The sequence below is a fragment of the Dryas octopetala genome, chromosome 5 (genome assembly GCF_963921425.1).
Source record: "Dryas octopetala chromosome 5, drDryOcto1.1, whole genome shotgun sequence".
Taxonomy (NCBI): domain Eukaryota; kingdom Viridiplantae; phylum Streptophyta; class Magnoliopsida; order Rosales; family Rosaceae; genus Dryas; species Dryas octopetala.
The window spans coordinates 7,757,509-7,777,521 of record NC_141370.1 but is presented as its reverse complement, the minus strand read 5'-3'; the positions used below and the strand labels follow the sequence as shown (position 1 = coordinate 7,777,521).

At 35.2% G+C, this 20,013-nt stretch overlaps 2 protein-coding genes across 4 annotated transcripts; both read right to left on the bottom strand.

The window, feature by feature from the left end:
* Positions 1-7,327: 7,327 nt before the first annotated feature.
* Positions 7,328-9,733, bottom strand: LOC147283940 (uncharacterized). Its single transcript, XM_086245623.1, has 2 exons — positions 8,653-9,733; positions 7,328-8,517 (listed from the first exon to the last, which is right to left on the bottom strand). Exons 1-2 carry the CDS (start codon positions 9,731-9,733, stop codon positions 7,463-7,465), a joined length of 2,136 nt encoding a protein of 711 aa, XP_086101749.1. The 3' UTR covers positions 7,328-7,462.
* A 2,169-nt stretch (positions 9,734-11,902) lies between these two features.
* Positions 11,903-17,118, bottom strand: LOC147283939 (cycloartenol-C-24-methyltransferase-like). 3 transcript variants are annotated; one of them, XM_086243202.1, is made up of 14 exons: positions 16,969-17,118; positions 16,684-16,809; positions 15,565-15,631; positions 14,835-14,908; positions 14,663-14,747; positions 14,499-14,554; positions 13,943-13,997; positions 13,687-13,734; positions 13,444-13,527; positions 13,226-13,342; positions 13,037-13,120; positions 12,802-12,927; positions 12,565-12,662; positions 11,903-12,207 (listed from the first exon to the last, which is right to left on the bottom strand). In XM_086243202.1, the coding sequence occupies exons 2-14, from the start codon at positions 16,764-16,766 to the stop codon at positions 12,144-12,146; spliced, it is 1,041 nt and encodes a 346-aa protein (XP_086099328.1). In that variant the 5' UTR covers positions 16,767-16,809; positions 16,969-17,118; the 3' UTR covers positions 11,903-12,143. The 3 variants fall into 3 exon arrangements, with proteins under 3 accessions (XP_086099328.1, XP_086099329.1, XP_086099330.1); XM_086243203.1 differs by lacking the exons at positions 16,684-16,809; positions 16,969-17,118 and adding an exon at positions 15,957-16,127; XM_086243204.1 differs by lacking the exons at positions 16,684-16,809; positions 16,969-17,118 and adding an exon at positions 15,744-15,939.
* Between the last annotated feature and the right edge of the window lie 2,895 nt (positions 17,119-20,013).

Sequence of the window (20,013 nt, the reverse complement as noted above, 5' to 3'; positions counted from 1 at the left end):
TCGTGCCCTATTTTGACCCATCAAAACTCAACGAAATTTGGCAAATAAATACTCGTTGGGAAGCTTATACAACCAACTTTCCAACCATATATTGGGTTTAAAAAATAGAGCTCTGGTTTGAGAGAAAGCATTGGCCAAAGATGAGGGTCCAAATCAGCCAAAAAATTTTTATATTTTGTGAAAATATTTTCCCTTCAATTCCTTTTAAACTTAAAGCCATAAAATGAACCCCAAGGGATCCAAATAACATATTAACAACCTAACTTTGACTTTAGACTACAAAACATGAAAATTGGGACTTCAAATAAGATTTTGAAATTTGATTTGAACACTCCAAACAATTTTTCAGAAAAAAATGAATTTTAAAAAGAAAAAAAAAAAAAAAAAAGCTATTAAATTCAAACCTTATTGCCATTTTCTCTTCTATAACTCTTAGCTTTCTTCTTCCAGAACTCTAGCTTTGCTATATTTACTTCACTTGTAGTGTAAAGAAGCTTTGAACTTATGAATGGAAGTAACAGAGTGTACTATCTATTTATAGGAAAAGAAATAGAAAGCCAAATTGAGTTCTAATTGCTATAAGAAGTAGGGAATTTGATTTCTAATTCTCTGAGAATCCCCACCTCCTGTTATATAGATCCAGAGCTTATCCACTACCATTTTAAAGAGTTACACTTCCACATCTATAGCTTGCCTTAATCACCATTGTAGAGTGCTCAATCATCATCCTAGCTAGTCCTAAATGCCATCAGCTGCTTGTAGCTTACCTTAGTCAGTTTTCCCTACGTTGTTGAGTGAGCATGATTATGATTATGTTAGAAAGAGATGATATGGATGAGAAGCTGATAAGAAGAGGAAGAAGCATGTAAGAGGAATAAGATGATTTGCAGGCAATGTTCAAAATTTCGACTGGTTTTTTTGCTTTTGGGCTGTGAGGAAAGGCTATGACTTATAGGCTTTTAATTAAGAAGATGGGCTAAAACACACCCACACCCACACCCACACACACACACACACACACACACACACACACACACACATATGTTTGTGTCTATATATATATATATATATATATATATTATGCATTCCACAAATGCAGCTCCGCATTCCGCATATGCAACTCTGCAGATACAATCAATGTAGCTCTAATTTTGTCTTGGAACTCAAGTGATTAAGCTAATTGTCCTTCTCGCCAACATTATTAGTAGTCCAACCCTAGAATCTAAAGGACCTTATTCAAAATCCTGCTCCACGTATGATAAAAATATTTCATTGATTTTAGGGTTTTTTTTTTTAAAGCCCAAATATTAAATAACCCTGACTGTGCGGCCCAGTTGAAAAAATGCGGTACCAACGCGGCCCACTTTTAAAATGGCCCGGAAGACTCGCAACAAAAACCATTAAAAAGCAGCAAAATTACGGGCCCTGCCACCGGTTCTTTTAACTATCCGTTAATTGCCATAACTGCAATTAACCTCTTAAAACGTCTTTAAACTGTATTAGCAGATGATTATAATCAAAACAAAATCACAGAGCCTTCTGGAATCACAAACACGAAGAACAAAAACCGTTTTCGATTGCCTTGAAGAATAAAAAACCACAGACCTATTCTGAATGAGAGATTCAAGCAAAGAGAAACAACACCTGGTAGCTACTGACCACCATTGTCGAGGAAGAAGAAGAAGCGACACCCAATTTCTACCTCAATAGCTACTGACTTCCAGGTACAATTTCTTCTACAAAACATTACATATTGAACCGAGTACCAAAAACAATTTTCAACGAAAAACCTAGACCCATTTCAATGAAAGACAGTATTGTCAATATCTACTAATAGCCATAAACCCATTTCGATATTTACTAAACGGTTGCTTTTTAATGGTTTTCCAGACTCGAAAATAGAAGGAAACCCTAATAACTACTGACCAACATTATCCAAGAAGAAGAAGAAGAAGCTACCTCAATAAAACATTGAAGAAGAAGAAGAAGCTACTGACAAACAGGTACTATTGGCTTGCTTGGTAATATATGTCATTGTCTGGTTAAATTGCCTATGTTTATGTAATATTCCCCAATGTCAAATATGTGGGATACTAATTGATCTATATGCATATGGTAGTCGTCTAATTGATATAGATTAATATCTAATATGTGGGATTCTAATTGTTACTGGCTGGTAGTAACAATTAGAATCTCACATTTGGTGGGATTCTAATCATTACTGGATGGTAGTAAAAATTGGAATCTGACAAATTAGATATCTCCACTACCTATGTATTGCCACTGCCTGGAATTGTTACTGGCTGGTAGTAACAATTGGAATCTCACAAATTAGATATTGGCACTGCCTATGCAGATTTTCCAATGACAAATATGTGGGATTCTAATTGTTACTGGCTGGTAGTAACAATTGGAATCTCACATTTGGTAGTAACTATCTGCTTTATTGCAGACTGGGGCATTTGGTTAGACTTAAAAACAGTGTTGCATTTGAATTGTTACTGAGGGAAAACAGTGAGGATACTTAGAACTGAAAAGTGGAGGAAGTGGAATTGTTACTGGCTGGTAGTAACAATTGGAATCTCACATTTGGTACTAACTATCTGCTTTATTGCAGGATTCAAAGAAAATGGCCACAAGAAGGGCAACAACAAGTGCACAAGAAAAAACCATTATACCAAAACAGTCCGGAAAAATTCAGTACAGGTGCAACATGGTTGCATTCCAAAGTGCTATGGACAAAATTAAAGATGACCTGACTCCCAAGGCATACGAAAAGCTACAAAAAACACCTTTTTGGCCACTTATAAATGCATTTCGTAATGAAATGATGGGAAGCAACCCTGTGAAATCAGATGACGGTGTTGGATTCTTCATCCAAGCATACAACAAGGAAACAGAGAAGTTCCATTTTGGTAACAAGGAAGTAGAACTTACAACAAGTGACATTGCTGATTTATTTGGGCTGCCAGAATTGGGAAATGAAGTTGTTTTGACAAAAAAAGGTTTCAAGAAATCCAAGTTCATTACAGATCACTTTAAGGATGATGAACAAAGGATAAATAGAACCTCAGTGCAAAATGCTCTCTATAAAGCAGTAGAGGAAGGAAAACAACCTCAGACACCAGCAGGGAATCAGAAAACTTCAAGGAAGAGAAGACTGAAAGACAACAGTGACGATGTTGTACGTCTGATAATTTTGTACTTGTTGGCTACTTTCCTATTCCCAAACTCTGGATACCACCTTGCTTGGGACTTGGTCAAGCATGCTGAAGACTTGGATGGAATGGTACATAAAGCATGGGCAAAGGGAGTGCATGATTACTTGCACAAATCATTGTGCAAAGACAGTAAATCAATGGCTGGTTGTGTTGTTGCCATACTGGTAAGCACTAAACTGAATTCATTAAATATGAATGTATTATTTTAGACACTATGTTTAACCATTTTTGTACGATTTTTCTCTTTGATGAATTCCAGTATTGGATATGCAAAAAGACAAACATCATTAATCCAATCAAGGGCAGAGAGGAGGAAACTCCTGGCATAGTCAAATGGGATCTGGATGATCTCAATCTCAAGTTGAAACATTACACACTTGAAGACTTTGAGGTAAAAAAGCAAAACAAAATATAGTTACTTTATACTAGTAACTATTTTCAAAACCAAAACACTAACAATCTTCACTTTAAATTGTGAAGAACATGTTTGATGATGAAGAAAGAGGGGAGAAACCAACTAATGAGGAAACATGCCGGCTAGGAGACACAGAAGAATCAGAAGAAGATAAAGATCCACAACCGACACTCCAAGATTGGTTAGATAAAAAACACAAAGAGGAGGAAGTGGAAGTAGAACCGTCACCGTCACTCGAAGCTTGGGTAAGAATTCAAAAATAATAACAAAACGCCACTGCATATTTATTGTGCATTTTTGTTCTATAAGTTGCCACTATTAGACAATAACAAACACCTGCAAACCAGAAATTGCCACTGCCTATGCATATTTCTAATTGTTACTTCCAGTTAGTAACAATTGGAATTTCTCATATTGGGGTGTGCCTATTTCCTACTGTCAAATATGTGGGATTCTAATTGTTACTTCCAGGTAGTAACAACTGGAATTTCACATATTGGGGTGTGCCTATTTCCTACTGTCAAATATGTGGGATTCTAATTGTTACTTCCAGTTAGTAACAATTGGAATTTCTCATATTGGGGTGTGCCTATTTCCTACTGTCAAATATGTGGGATTCTAATTGTTACTTCCAGGTAGTAACAACTGGAATTTCACATTTCCGTTTGTAATAAAATGCCACTTTATCAAAGTAACAATATGGCAAACACTAACATTTTCTTTTATGCATGCAGTTAGACCGCTTTGAAAGTGAGCAAATCAGTAGGGGGAATAAGAAGGACATGGAAGAATTCCGTAACATCTATGAAGAAGTCATAAAGGAATTAAAGACATTAGTGGTAAATGAAGATGAAGATGAAGATCACAATGAAGATGAAGATGAAGTCATTGGCAAAAAATTGATTAAACAACTCACCACTTACAATGCCATACTTGATGAGAAAAATGCTAGTTATTGGCAAATGGTTCTCACTGCAAAGGAAGAAATTGGGAAACTCAAGAGTGACAATTATGAACTGAGCCAAGAAAATAAGAAATTGAAAATGATGAACAACAAAGTTAAGCAATTACTCAATGAAGAGAAAGAAAAGAGAAGAAGTGATATAGAGGAACAACAAGTCCAAGAGGCCAAAACAAAATCACTCTTTGAAGAGATTGAGAAGCTGAAAGAAACAATTTCAAGACAGAAAGAGATGATAGAGAAGTTGGTTAACAGTGGGAACATTGAGTGCCAAGCACAAAGGTCAGGCCCACTTATCTCACCTGAAAGAGACGAGCAAATGGAAGGAGAGCATCCAGCTGAAGATTCTTTTGAGCATCAACATGAGCCTCAAGCTGCAAGGACTCCTCAACAAGGGCATACAGCTGAAGACTCTTCTGAGCATCAAGATGAGCCTTCACCATCTTTTGCCTTTGAGAATGCTGCATCAGTTCAATTAACTCCCAATCTACCTGCACAGAATCAACCTGAACAGTCTTCTCCCTGCCTTGCAATTGTACAATACTCAATGCTGGGAAGGTTAAAGGAGAGAGAAGACAGAGTTAGGAAGGTTGATGATATATATGAATACAACTTTGAACCAAGGAAGAAGAAGAAAGCTGCAAGAAAAGACGTACCAGAATTGCCACACAAAACAAGAAAGATAATGACAAGAGCTGAAAAAGGCAAAGGAAAAAGTGAACAACCAAACTTTGATTTGGACCTGGACCTGACACAAGAAGATGATGACCTGACCCAGGAAGGTGATACAGACTTAACACAACAAGCTGCAAAAAGACCAAATCTCGAAAACATAAAGTGGTCAAAGTATCCGGTCTTCAAATTATTGAATGAAAGAGTTCAACAACTCCTAATTGAATTTTGGACAAATGCCCCACACAGGTACTATTGCATTTTTATGTTGAATTTTAAAACACCTGATTGCCACTGCAAGGCAGTAACAATAGCTTAAGCTACTGACTACAATATACTGTTTATGCAGCACCTTACTATGGCAGAAAGGAGAAGGTGGAATCAGTGCAGTCTCTAGACAAGATGTTCTAAACTTGATCATGGACAATGCAGTGACAAACAATGTAAGACCAATTTCTACACAAACTCAAATTAATTTAAAGAGTAAAAATTATTGTAAACTACTTAACATTGTTTAAATCTTGCATACCAGATGATTGATGCATTTGGAGAACTACTGCAAGAGGAAATGGACAAAATAGAATCTGAAACACCTGCAAAGTCAACATTCCTCACAACCTTTGCTTCAGTAAGTTCATTTAAAACTTCATTACTCAAAATTAACCAAGACTTCATCATTGTTACTGACAGTCAGTGACAATTCAATAACAGATTAAGGATGCAGAAGATGATCAGTTGGGGATAGAACAATTCCTTTTTGAACCTCTCCTTAATTGCTTGGGGAAGTCGGACAAGATATTCATCCCAATGGTCACTTCTGAAGCTTTTCATCACACACTACTTGTGATGGACAAGGATGCGGGAAATTGGCTTCACTTCAACCCCATGAAGCAAAGAAGGATCGAGATGGATATATGCTACAAAAAAGCCCAAAGACTGGTATGAAATGTGTTTAGATTTCATAAAACTAAATTCTATGGACTTAAAGATTGATATGAAATGTGTTTAAATTTTAAAAACAATGTACTTTAAAATGCAGAAAGCGCGCGTGGACAGCTGGATCTATGTCATGCAGGAAGTAGCGGATAGTATTCTAAAATCAAGAATAAGAAGAAAGCTAAACAAAAGAAGCACTGCAAGAGAGCTCAAATTCACTGAAGTTGAGCTCACAGATGACAATGAAGCAACACTCAGATGGTTGAAAGACTTCAGCAATGACTACGAACTTCACCAATCTAAAATTTGTCCACAGCAGTCAGAGACATCGTAAGTCGTCTACCATATGCATATAGATCAATTTCAACAAAATTATTAAAAAAATAATCTTAAACTGATGCCATTCAATTTTATAATTTGCAGATTGGATTGTGGGGTCTTTGTCATGTATTATATGGACAAAGTTTCAAAAGAAGAGCTGAATAACAACAAAATCACAAAAAAGGACATTCAAAAGTTCAAAGCAAATGTAATTGAAAGGTTCATTAACCATGAACAAAGCTGGACTTCGCAGCAACTTCAATCCTTCAAGAAAATCCAGATGAAGGACTGATCACACTCTGTGCTGTGCCGAAGAAGGACTTTACCTACTGCTTTTTTATGTTTTAAAATTCAAGTTTATGTATTTTTGTTTCAAACATATTGCAGAATTTTATTCCTATGTTGAACTCTTTTGTCTTTTTTATATTGAATTTTAAAATGCTTAACAGGTTGACACTGCCAAACGATGGAACAATATGTGATTGCCACTGCCAGGCAGTAACAATATGTGATTGCCACTGCCAGGCAGTAACAATATGCAATTGCCACTGCCAGGCAGTAACAATATGCAATTGCCACTGCCAGGCAGTAACAAAAAACGTGATTAAAACAGTAACAAGGGAAACACAAAACATGCATGGACTTCACAAACCACCATATTAAAACAAGCACAACAATTTAAAATCATAAGAGTAACATAAACAAAAATTAAGAGATGAAAAAATATCATTTCCAAAAGCCAAAACAACATAGTAACAAAATGTTACTATGCAACTGTAACAAAAAATATCTATCCAAAATATCATTTACAAATGGGCTCCTATTAATCAAGTCACATATTGCCAATGCATAAAATTTCCTCAATTGTTTAAAACCTATAAACCAATAAACTGTCACGCAGTACCATTATTACTAAAACCTAGAGCAACCATAAAACTAAATTGGCTCTCTACATGTCTTCCGGTTATGACCATCAGGTTTTCCGCAGCGACTACACTTTCTGGCACGAGCAGCTTCTTCACCTATAGACTTCGCCCTCTTTGTCTTTGGCCTACCACAAGGTCTCTTAGTAATAGGAGGCTGAACTATCATAGCATCTTGACTAAAATCATATAATGCTTGAGAAATATTTGGAACCGGAAAAATTGGAAACTCATAAGAACCCTTAAAAGACTCCGTCTTGAAATAACTGTCAATGAAACTGTACATTGAAGCTCCATGTCTCTGAATGGCAGCAAAAGCATGAGCACAAGGGAAACCTGAAACACGCCACTCATGGCATGAACAAGTCTTCTTTTCCAAATCTACACACACAGTCACCTTCCCTTCAACTTGGTAGACATGAGATGAAGATCGAATCACCTTCCAGTGCAAACCAACTTTGGATCTCTCTCTCAACTTCAGTTCCAAATTAGGACAAAGCTCAGTAGACCACGATTCTGCCTCTATTTTTCGATTTGCCATATTCTCCATCACTTTGGTTCTAATGCCTTCAATCATATCTAAAATGGGGAGGGACCTCAGCTCCAAAATCCAAAAATTAAATGACTCGGACACATTGTTGCACATTTCCCCATACCTGTTACCTTTAAAAAACGCATTAGACCATTTTTCATATGGTGCTTCTGCCAAAAAGTCAATAGCAGGACGACCACCCTCTGCCTCCAGCTTCCCAGCAGATAAGTTAAATGCCTCCTCAGTACGTGCATAAGCACAACACATGAACAAAAATAAAACCCTCTCACGCATATACTTATTGTGTGTTGTCGGATACCTATTTGCAAGGTTACGTTTCAAATGCTGAAAACAAAAACTGTGAGGCCAACCCGGAAAAACAGTAGCAATAGCATTGATGAGACCAGCATTCCGATCAGTAATGAAAGTAACTATCCGCTTTTGAGGAACCAAAACATCAGCCAACCTTTCCATGAACCACGTCCAATTATCTTCAGTCTCCGAATCCACAATTCCAAAGGCAAGAGGATAGAAACCTGCAAAAACAAAGCATTATAAGAAAGCTACTAACTGACAGTAGCAATTAAATCAGACAGTTTTAACACTTCAAATCACAATGAAAACAAAACAAATTCACAAAAAACAATCACATTAAAAAGCAAATAAATTACCTTCATTTCCGTTCTTTCCAGTAGCAGCAAGCAATTGGCCCTTGAACTTGTTTTTCAAAAAAGTACCATCAAGAAAAAGCATCGGCCTACATGCCATGAATCCCTTCTTGCAAGCACCAAAACAGATAAACAGCTTCTGAAAACGTTGTGTCTCACCATCCACTTGCAATTTCGCAACAGTACCATCATTACTCAATACCAAAGATTTCAAATACCAAACAAGCTGCTTGTATGACTCCTTGTCATCACCATAAACAACATCTTTTGCCAACTCCTTAGCATACCAGGCAGTACGGTATGACACATCTAAACCATAGCTATTTTTAATGTCTTTCACAATATCAATTGGCCTCTTCCCAGGATTAGACCTAATATCATCAACGACAATACTTTTCACAATACGAGAAACCAATCTTTCAGACTTTGTTTCCCGAATCACACCACGACATGTGTGAACATTATCCAAATGCCTAATGTAAAAACAACCATTGACTCTACAAAGATACGCCTTTACATGCCAATGACAACCATCAGAAAGCTTCTTAAAGCACTCAGCATACACACGAGTTTTTTCATTTTTAATATACACAAACTTAAAACCCATCTCAATAGCATACTTGCACAACTTCTCCCTAAACTCAATGACACCACCTTCAAATCTTTGACCAACACCTTCAATATACCCTTCCCAAGCCTTGGTCAAATAAACCTTCTCCGCCTCAGCCTTATAACACCCTAGATAATCATTTTCAACAATTGCTGAATCACTTGTTGAAATCCCACCACTATCAGCAGAACACAAAGAATTGCTACTAGAACCACTGTCAGTAACAAAAATATCAACTATTTGAGCATTGAATAATGACAAACAAGTAAACAACATCTTCAAGTCCTGATCATCTGCCAATACACATCCAGATTGACCGCCAAGAACATATTTCAACACAAACGAACCAATCTTCAACATACTAAACTTTGTGCAAATCAAATTGCACAAACCACAAAAACTCCAACTAACAGACAGTGGCAAAACCACAGTCTGAGAACAGTAAATAACCCTCGCAACGAAATTTGAATCCATGATACCTAAAAAAGCAAAAAAAATAACCAAAACTAAAAAGTTACGAACATGCAGTAACAATAACAATAACAATTCAAACAGTACCAATTCTAATAACAACAACAAACACAATGAAAAAATAAAACAAAAGCCACACCCTAAAATCATTAATCAAAACAAAAAACAAACAGATTCTAAACGTAAAAATCTTCAATCGATGTAAAATTCCATACATACAAAAATCAAAAATCAAAGAACAATACAAAAACCATACCAGATGAAGCACAAACCGAGAGACAGAGAGCCAAAAACAAACAGATTCTGAATCGAAAATCTTCAATCAATCAATCTAAAATTCAAAAAATACAGAAATTGAAATCAAACAACAATACAAAACCCATACCAGATGAAGCACAAACCGAGAGAGAGAAAGAGAGAGATAAAGAGAGAGAGAGAGAGAGAGACAGAGAGAGACAGAGACAAAAACCATACCAGATCGACTACCCCAAGCTTGATCGATCGAGTAACGAAGCTCAGTTTTACGAGCAGAGGCACAGAGCAACTATGATCCCGCGCATTCAAAAATAACGATTTATAACAGTAAGGGTAAAAATGGCATTTGAAAGAAAACAGTGGACCGGAAGAAAAATAAATGGGCCGGCAAAGAGACAACTGGGCTGCACAGGAAAACAGAAAAATCAATAGGGCTGCACAGGAAGCGCAAGCCCAAAATTGGGTGTTATAATCATTATCTTTTGATTTTATACTATTCACAAATTGTGTCATTATGTAATTAACGTTTGTTTTCAAATTTCTCACTTCCACAAATCCCTAAATTACATGGATTCATTAAATTACTGTAATTATGACACTTTCATTACTCCTATCCCTAAATTAAGGTTATTTCCGCAATGGGTTATACTTATACCCTTAATGAGCTATACTAGGGCCGCTTTTTGGTTTGGTTTTTACCGAACTGATTAAATTTTTTTGGTTTGGTAAACTGATTTTCACAATTCTAAATTCAAAAATCGGAAACTGAAAAATTTGAGTTTGGTTTTGGTAAAAATCGAAAAAGTTGGTAAATCGACCGATTACCAAAATAAACCGAATCAATTATTACCGAAAAAAATGAATTATATATCGAAAATAACCGAAACAATTATCGAAATTTAATTATATATATGTAATATAACCGCATTAGTATGCTTATATAGTTATATATATATAATATAATATAACTACATTTCTTTTAGAGCATATAATATAACTACATTAATATATTTATATAATACTATTATGTTAGTAGTACCATAAATACTAAACTATTAATATTATGTACAACTATAAGAAAATATATATATATATATGTATAATGTTATTATATTAATATTATCAAGAGTCTGAGTTAAGATATAAAGTAATTATCTAAAAAAGTGATGATTATCATTTTTAGGAAAATAAGGACCTCCTTATCTAATAAACTACTAAAATCAATTGTTAACCATTTTATTAAGGCTTTTTTTAGCAAGATACCCATCCGAACTTTGATTCGATTTGCATGTTACCACATAAATTAAAAATTGAAGCAAGTTACCCCCTGAATTAAATTTTGTTTGCAAGTTACCACCTCCATCCAAATCCTCATAGGTTTTTTGGTCTTTTTATAGAGAAGAACTTAGGTGGGGAAGCTTTTGCCACCTCACCATGCTAAGTGGCAAGGCCCAACCAATCAAAAGTGGCCACATGTACAACCATTTTTTTATTTCTCTTTTCCTATTTTAACAAACTTTGAAAATTAATTAAAAATAATTCCGGACTCAAAAAATACACGGAAAATTCTTACAGACTCGTCTTGACTAATAGTAATTTACTATGGAGTCAAATTATCAATTTGCCCTTTGAGAGTTTCTAGAAAATTTAAGAAGTCCAAATTTATTTCTAAAAAATTAAAATACTTTGGATTCTTTAAAAATTCATAGGATAATCTCCTGAACTCTTAAAAATACAAAATTTGCACCATTGGTCTTCTAAAAACTAACACTACCTTTCTCGTGAACACTTGCTACCCTAATAACACTACCTTTCATAAAAATTAACATTCCGAAGTTTGAATTTATTTTCCTCTAAGACCTCTCGGTCTTTTGGGTAGAAAAAATTTATCCTAATTGCATTGTGTATTCTCAACCATTGGATTAAATGGATGCTCAATATTTGACAAAAGGCAGAGAACTGCACGTTTAGTAAATTTTTGAGAATACACAGGGCCAGCCCTGAATGAAGGTGCAAATAAATAAGCTCAAAGGAAAAACGAAGCACAAACAAGCAACTCAAAGAAGTAGCTAGCAGCCCAATTCTAATATCACTTCTCCATAATTCCCAGGAAGATTCCAAAATCATAATAGCAGGTTAACTAGTCTGCACTACCAATTTACTGACTCTCTGAAACTGGCTTCCGAGCCAAGAAAAAATACATTGGTGTGAAAATCTCCTTCCTGAAAAGCAATTATCAAGAAAGAAAAAAATTGTCAAAATGCAGTATTATCCACTTCTTATACTCCAGTTTACAAGGAGAGAATTCATATGGCTCTGGTTTCCAATATTCCATAAACAAAGGAAAACAATAAAATAATGTGAAACGAAAACCCTATGGACCCACCATAATGCTGGATTTGAAACCATGTAATGCGACTGCCTAAAACTATAATTATGAATTCGTGGCCTGTTGATTCATGTTTGAATCGCAGAAACAAGATACCACATATTTCAGCAAAATTAATTTGCCCATGTGAGGTGGATGAAGTTTCAGATCTATGAAGATAATGAGCATACTGAAAATAAACAACACTTACTTTCCACCTTCAACTAGCCCTTCAGCTGCTTTCTCTAGAAAATCTTGAACTCTTTGGCTTCCTTGTGGTGCAAGTCCAACAAACTCTAAAGCCTTGACCTACATAAACAACATAACTTGGCACTACTCAACTGCTTCCAATAGTGATAGAGGAATTTTAACTATGCCGCATAATCATGCACCACATGAAAGTGGATTCCAAATTCATTGAATAATCGTCATATTTGTTGAATCATACCATGTTTTTAGTAATAAAACGCCCAACAGCAGTGAGACGGAAACTACTCAGTGAAATCCGACTTTTGTCCAAAGGCAAGTACCAAGGAAGAGGCGAGTCCACTGCAAAATCCTTCTCCCATATGACCTTTGGTCACAATGAAAAGGAAAAGAGAAAATAAAAAATTCATTAAGGCCAATCAGATTTTCCATCTCTCGTATCAGATTTCAGAAAGAAAGTAAAACCTCCTACGGACCTCAAAACCTGCTTGTTTCAAAGCTTCAAGGCACTTTCGTGTCATTCTGATGTTTGGGAGGCCATCACCAATCTCAATTTCTGCCTGTGTCAATGAAATTCTTTTATGTATATTCACAATCTAGAATGCATTCATAAGTAAATTAAAATTTCTATCAACAGCTGAAATTTATGCTTCTGGTTTTCTTACCTTAATCTTTTGATGTTCTTGGTTATCAGGATCAAATGCATCAGTCATGCACCACTCATATGCAGCAAAATGTTGACCAGGTTTTAATACTCTAAATATCTCTTTGTAGCATCCATACTATCCAGAGAAGAAAGAGAAGTTAAGACAACAGAAAACAGTGAGAAATTATTGAGCTAGCCAAAAGATTTGGAAGTTTCCAAGCAACAAGACTGACTTACTGCATCTGGTGCATGGCAGGTAGCTTCAATTGCATATACTGAATCAAATGTATTCTCAGGAAAAGGTATGTTCATGAAGTCAGCCTGCATCATTTAGAAACAGGTTCAAAGAGTGAGGTCTATAACACAAACCCGTTTTTTATGTTCCGCCAAGTCATTGCTGCAGAATATTAGTGAGAGGATTGGGGGGTACTGCATAGAGGATCCTACAAGAACATGAACTTCATATACATTACTACGAACCTTAACAAAGTCGCAGGTCTTGTCCACTCCTACACCACGGTTCAATACCTGGAGCAACAAAAGCTTGAAACTGTTAAGCCACTTGGAAGCTGAATCATTCCAGAGATCATTTGAAAAATAAAAATAAATCTTCTGGACTTTATATTTGCATCAATTAATTCAGAATTGTCAACTAAACAATGGATTATCTTGAGAAACAATCAAGGCTGACTATTGTCAATTAATCAAAGCAACTCGTTGGTCAATATGCATCTACCTTTCCTCTTGCTATCTGATATTCGTTGTTGTTTAACCCAGTAATTGATGCTGAGCTGCACAAACCACCATATACAAAATTATTGACAATAATTTCCAGAGTTTCCTCCTTGAACAAGTAAATCACAAACCCTTCAATTTTACACTTGGCATCAGCATAAACTGTGTTTGCACTAATAACAATAGTATCATCTTCCTATATAAATTACATATTAACCATAAGCATAAAAGGATGTCAGCCAAGGAGTTTTCAACTTGATTCTTCCCAGATATTAACAACCATATGCTTAAATTATGTTGTACTCAGTCGGAAGAATGATATTAATGATATAATAATCCAAATTAGTTATATATCATTGGGTAGAACTCAGCAACAAATTGAAATATTCATCAAGAAACAAAAGCAGATAAGGAGCTAAAAACACATGTGAAAAATTAATCTTAAGTTGAAACTTGAAAGCAAAGTCTGCATATATGCCATTTCCGATAATCAAGTATTACAGCCACATGAGGCAAAATCACCTCAACCAAACATGAATAAGAGAAATGACATTCACCTGAACCGAGATATTTCTCTAAGTGGTCCCCCAATTCCACAACCTACATCCAAAACCTTACACAAAAAAGAATATGAAAAACCAAGTCAACAATTTGAACCCAAAACCAAAATATATCTCTCTCGCTAATCTATGTTTTAAAAAGTCAACTTAAGAAGGCATACTTTCTGTCCAGGTTTCAGTCCTAGTTGTAAAGCAAGGAAGTGCTCATGCCTCTTGATGCTCTCTCGAAGAGACTCCCCATTCCATCTGCAAGAAAAAAACACATCTATCAGAAATTCTTGTAAAGAGACGATATTTCATTGCTTGAATGTGAAGATAAGAAAAAAGAGGAACCTGGGTGCAAAATGGAAAGACTCTCCCCAGCCATACTCATAAAAGCTGGTAACAAGATCATAATATTTGTTGACCTGAAACCCACACGAACCAATTTAGTGTAAGTACGCCCACTCCCGATCTTGAACCAAAAGGTCATTAGATAAATTGGTACCAAAGAGTCATCAATCCTTCATAATCAAAAGAGACATTACAAAGGCCAACCTTGCTCATATACACATATTAATCAACGTATCTAATAATCAATAAAGTTAATAGCTTGTATAGCGCTCGCCACATAGCTTGCCCTTCTCTTGTCACATTAACTAGGTGGACTTTATAAGACAACACAGAAACCTAGAGGCCAAATGGATGAGTATTAACAATTCTAGAATCTTTTCAATCCTATGCCTTATCTAATATGACAAGAATAGTTCATTAAGAGTGTGTACAATATAAAACTTGAAGCATTCACAACCAGGGAAGGTAATATATTTAGATATACAAGTATGCAGCATATTTCATGAACAATTAACATATATGGTGGATAATATCACCAACTGAGGAAAACACAATCCCAAGGCAATCTATGACCCCAATCAGGAACATATAGCTGATAAAACAGAGGCAGTTAAAACAGATTCTTAAGTCAGGTATAACCAGAAGGGAATGGAATAGCTTATTAATAAGTGAACCTCATATACAAGGCAATCTTCAACAGTCAAGTGATTAGAAAAAGAGTTTCTCTTACCATGTCAGTATAGTTAGATTTTCTCGCTTCCTCTTCGCCTCCATAACAGACATGATACTTCTCATACCTGAACCATTGTTCAATAAATTGAATTTATAACCACATATCCCATAACATCTACAAAAACTCAGGTCACAAGATTCATTCATCCAAAATGTTTTTCTTGGAATTCACATTACCATAGACTTTGCAGGATAAGAAGATTAAAAATTCGTTCACAACTTACTTTTAATAATTTGAAAAAATTGAACCAACTAGATTTCAAATCCTTGAATCCTTCTAGTGGTAGTTAAAATTTCAATGTTTCCTGTCACCAAAATTTCCATTGTTGCATCATTTAAAACAAATAAAGCTTTACTCTTTTTGGTTAGCAAGATCTGACAGGAAACTACCCAAAAAGGAGAATAAAAATGACAACCACCATTCAAACACTCACTCTCTTTTGTGGGAAAACCATTAAAACTCTCACTATCAGTGAAATTCCCAAACAAATCAGGAGTTCCTCCAGTTACCAAGTAAAAAATCAAAGTAAAAGCAAATTTCCCAGAACCCAATTTTATTTTCCTTATTTTTTTAGGGTACCCGAAAAAAAAGAAGGCTTGGACCCAATTTGAAATGGGGCCGATAAATAATTTGTGGCAGAGTGCACTCCCCCTGGTCCATACAGGGACATCACCAACTCATACTCCCCCACAATTCACGTGACTGAACAAGCATTCCCATAGCATACACCATTAACCAGATCAACCACATCACACTGCTTTTTTCACAAAATCATGAACTAAATAATTACTAAACCCAAAAAATATAACTCTCTAAACAACATATTAAGCGAAGCTTACAGCTCCAGAAACTTACGGATTAGTAAGAATTAAAAAGATTAAGACTTAATCTAGAGAGAGAAACACACAAAACAATTATTTTAGAGAGAGAAACACAGTGAAACATCAGTCTAGGGACAGAAACAAAGATCAAAACATCAAGCATCTATTTCTGTGAAAGAAACAGAGACTGAAGCTTCAAGGAACAAAACATCATGATCATAGATTGAATAATGACAATGTTAGAGAGAGAAACGGTTTCACTGGATCATTTTCTAGAGAGAGAGAATGGAAGTACTTTTCAACAGCAGAGAGGACATCGGTTTTGTCGATCTTTCCACCAAGGCCCGATGCGAGATCCAATGCTCCAGCTTTCGACATCTCTCCTCCTCGTAAATTTCCCAGAAAAGCAACTTACGGCGATCTACACAACAAACCCGTAACATGGAAAACACAAGTAAATAGCATCAGAATGAGCAGCTTTGATATGTTTGCATCGCAATAAAAAGAAAAACGAAAAAAAGAGAGAGAGAGAATGAAAACGAGAGAAGCAGAGAAAAAGGGTACAATGTGGGAAGAGTACCAATGTACCAGACTATCAGAGTGTTTGCATGGAAAGGAGAGTCCGAGAGAACCCGAGAAAAAGAGACTTTATAGAGAGATATTCGTTGAAGAAGAGAAATTTGGAAATATAGCCTCTTTTTGAACTATCGGGAGAGGGAGAGATTCAGGACACGACTGCACGAGTGCATGACCCACTTTTTCAAACTCTTAGGCCCATTCGACCAAAAAAAGGCACACCCCTAAAACTTAAAGGCCAAATGCATCTTTGTACCTGTATTTGACGAAGTTTTCACTTTAATTTAATTTTAAAAATTTTAGTTCTGTATTTTTATTATTTTTGTAATTAGGTCTAAATTATTAATTAAATTTAAATTATTAGCGGAAATATGATATAACATGAACATTTTAGACATTTTAAATAATTTATAAGAGAAACTCATTTAACCGAGTGACACATATATCTTTTTTTCTTAATTATTTAAGTTTTTATTTTTTTTCTTTCTTCATTATATTTTATTTAACTTTTTAAATTATTTATTTAGACCGTATTACTCATGAAATATTTAAAATATTCATTCATATGTATTGTCACGTCATATTATTGTCTAAAAAATAAATTGAGTTAACAGTTTATACTTAATTATAAACATAATAAAAGTACGACACTGAAATTGCCAAAATTAAAAGAACAGGGACCAAAGTGGAAATTTCATTAAAGTACAGAGACCAAAAATGTACTTTAGCCAAACTTAAATTGTGAATTTACCTAATTGACACAAAGAGAAAAGATCTTAAAGGACAATCCTTACACACCTCATCAACTCAGAACAAAAAAAAAAAAAAAAAAACACACCCACTTCACCCAACCCACACCTCTTTCCCCCTTTCCCTCACCGGACAACCTCTTTCCCTCCCCCCTTTCACCCGACCCACCTAGTCCCTCACAGGCCTGTAAAAATGGCCCAGGCCCGATGGACCAGCCTAAATCCGACCCTTTTTTTAAGGTTATGGGCTAGCCCAGCCCAATGTTTTGGGCAGGCCTAGCCTGGCCTGTTGTGTCAATGGTAGGGCTTGGGCCTTACATTTGTGGCCCTAAGACGGCCTGGCTCGGCCATATCATTTATTAATAATAAATTTTTTTTTTAAGAAATAAATAATATTATGCATACATTGTAGCATTGAATTAAAAATGCTTAGAAATAAATATGAAAAAGGTTATTAATTCATTTAGCCTATATGCAATAGCCACTAGAAAGATTTCATTTAATTTTTTTTTTCCCATCACCACTATTATAGGCAAACATCAATATTAATTGATTGTTACATTTAATTGATATATTAAAAAATTTAAATTTAGTTTGATTGTTGTTTACACCCTAACTTAGTTTTGGGCCGAGATCACAGCCAAGCCCAAAGGTTCCATTGATAAGGCCCAAATTCAATGTAGTTTGGAAGCCCTTTTAATCATGGCCCAAGTCGAAGAGGAAGAATCCAGAAGAATTCAAGAGTCTAGTTCCGCCGAGAGTCCTTGGTGAATTAGGAAAAATTGGCTAGTCTTGGGCATGAGGCAAGAGGAGTTCAAGTTTAACAAGGAAATGGATTCCTAAACCCTAGAAGGGTGGTCACTATATAAAGGAAGCATCAACATTCAAAAAGTCTCTCTCACCATATTCAACACAACCCAATACAAATCTCAGATCAAGCATCTCGATTTCTCAAATTTTTCAAGCTTTCAAGCAAATCGTTCCTTTTGTTTTAGCTCTGCTAAGATTTCATTGTTCTTAGTATCAATTTCTTTTGGCTTAATCCTAGTTTTTCATGACTTTTCATTATAAGATTTGTTATCAGAACTACAATTGTTACCCAATTTCTTGATAATCATATTACTCAAACCTTTTTCATCAAATTCCATTGCTTTTCTTTGCACCCAGTTTCACAAGTTGTTATTCATCGCATCTTTAATTTTGAACATACAGTCCTTCATCGCAATTATTGCCACTGTGTGACAGTAACTATTTGAAGCTACATAAAAATGATACTTGTTGATATATTTTATTTCTTTTCTTACATAAACATGTCAAAACATAATGAACCCAACATAAAACGCACAATTCAAGCTTATAAAGTCACATTCACCCATGTTATAGCATAAAAATGACTGTCACGAAATGCCACTGTCTGACAATGACAATTTGCCCAATTTTTTTTTTTAAAACCCAACGAGCGCTTGGCGCCAAAATTAGTGAATAAATTAAAATGTGAACTTATTTATCACAAAATGGACCTATTTAATATTGCAACATTTTAATTGGGTTTAGTTATTATTAAGAGTCCAAAAGTGGACTTTAGAATCATTATCTGTTGATGATATTATATTATTCTTACATGAATATCTAATTACAATATTTTAGTAAATAATTAGTCTTGTAGAAATAAACGTTAAGTGGTATCCATGTGTCTCAACACTCTCAACTAATTCAATATTGAATCCATGGATGCAGGGTGCGTGGTATTCCATGCATGTTAACAATGGCATCATGTGTTATTAAAAGTCTCTGTAAAACTAAGGATAGGAATAGTAATTTCTTTTAGTTTTTTTTTTTTTTTTTTTTTTTTTTATGGACAATATTTTGATAATGAATTGAGAAGCTCAAGATTTTATGTACTGTTACACAGGAGCGATAACCAAATGGATCGATAATATTGGGTAACAATAGTGACGTGGAGCACGTGAAACCAAATTGGATCCAATGAATGCATTCATTGTTCTGATTTCATGTGAGAATTATAGCATCTGACTTAAAATTAATTGGCCATTAATAGAGACCTAAAATCTTATATATTATTATGTAAAGCTTATACTTCTGAATGTGTGATTCTATATTATCCCACAATCTCCACGGCAATGATGAAATATATGTTAATTCAACTAAAACATGAGCAAGAAAAATGCTTTCGAACTCAACTCTTTTTACAATTCTCACATGAATTGTAATTCATGATATTCTAGGACCCATATAGGACTCACACACAACGTACGAGAGAGTTGATCGAAAAAACATGT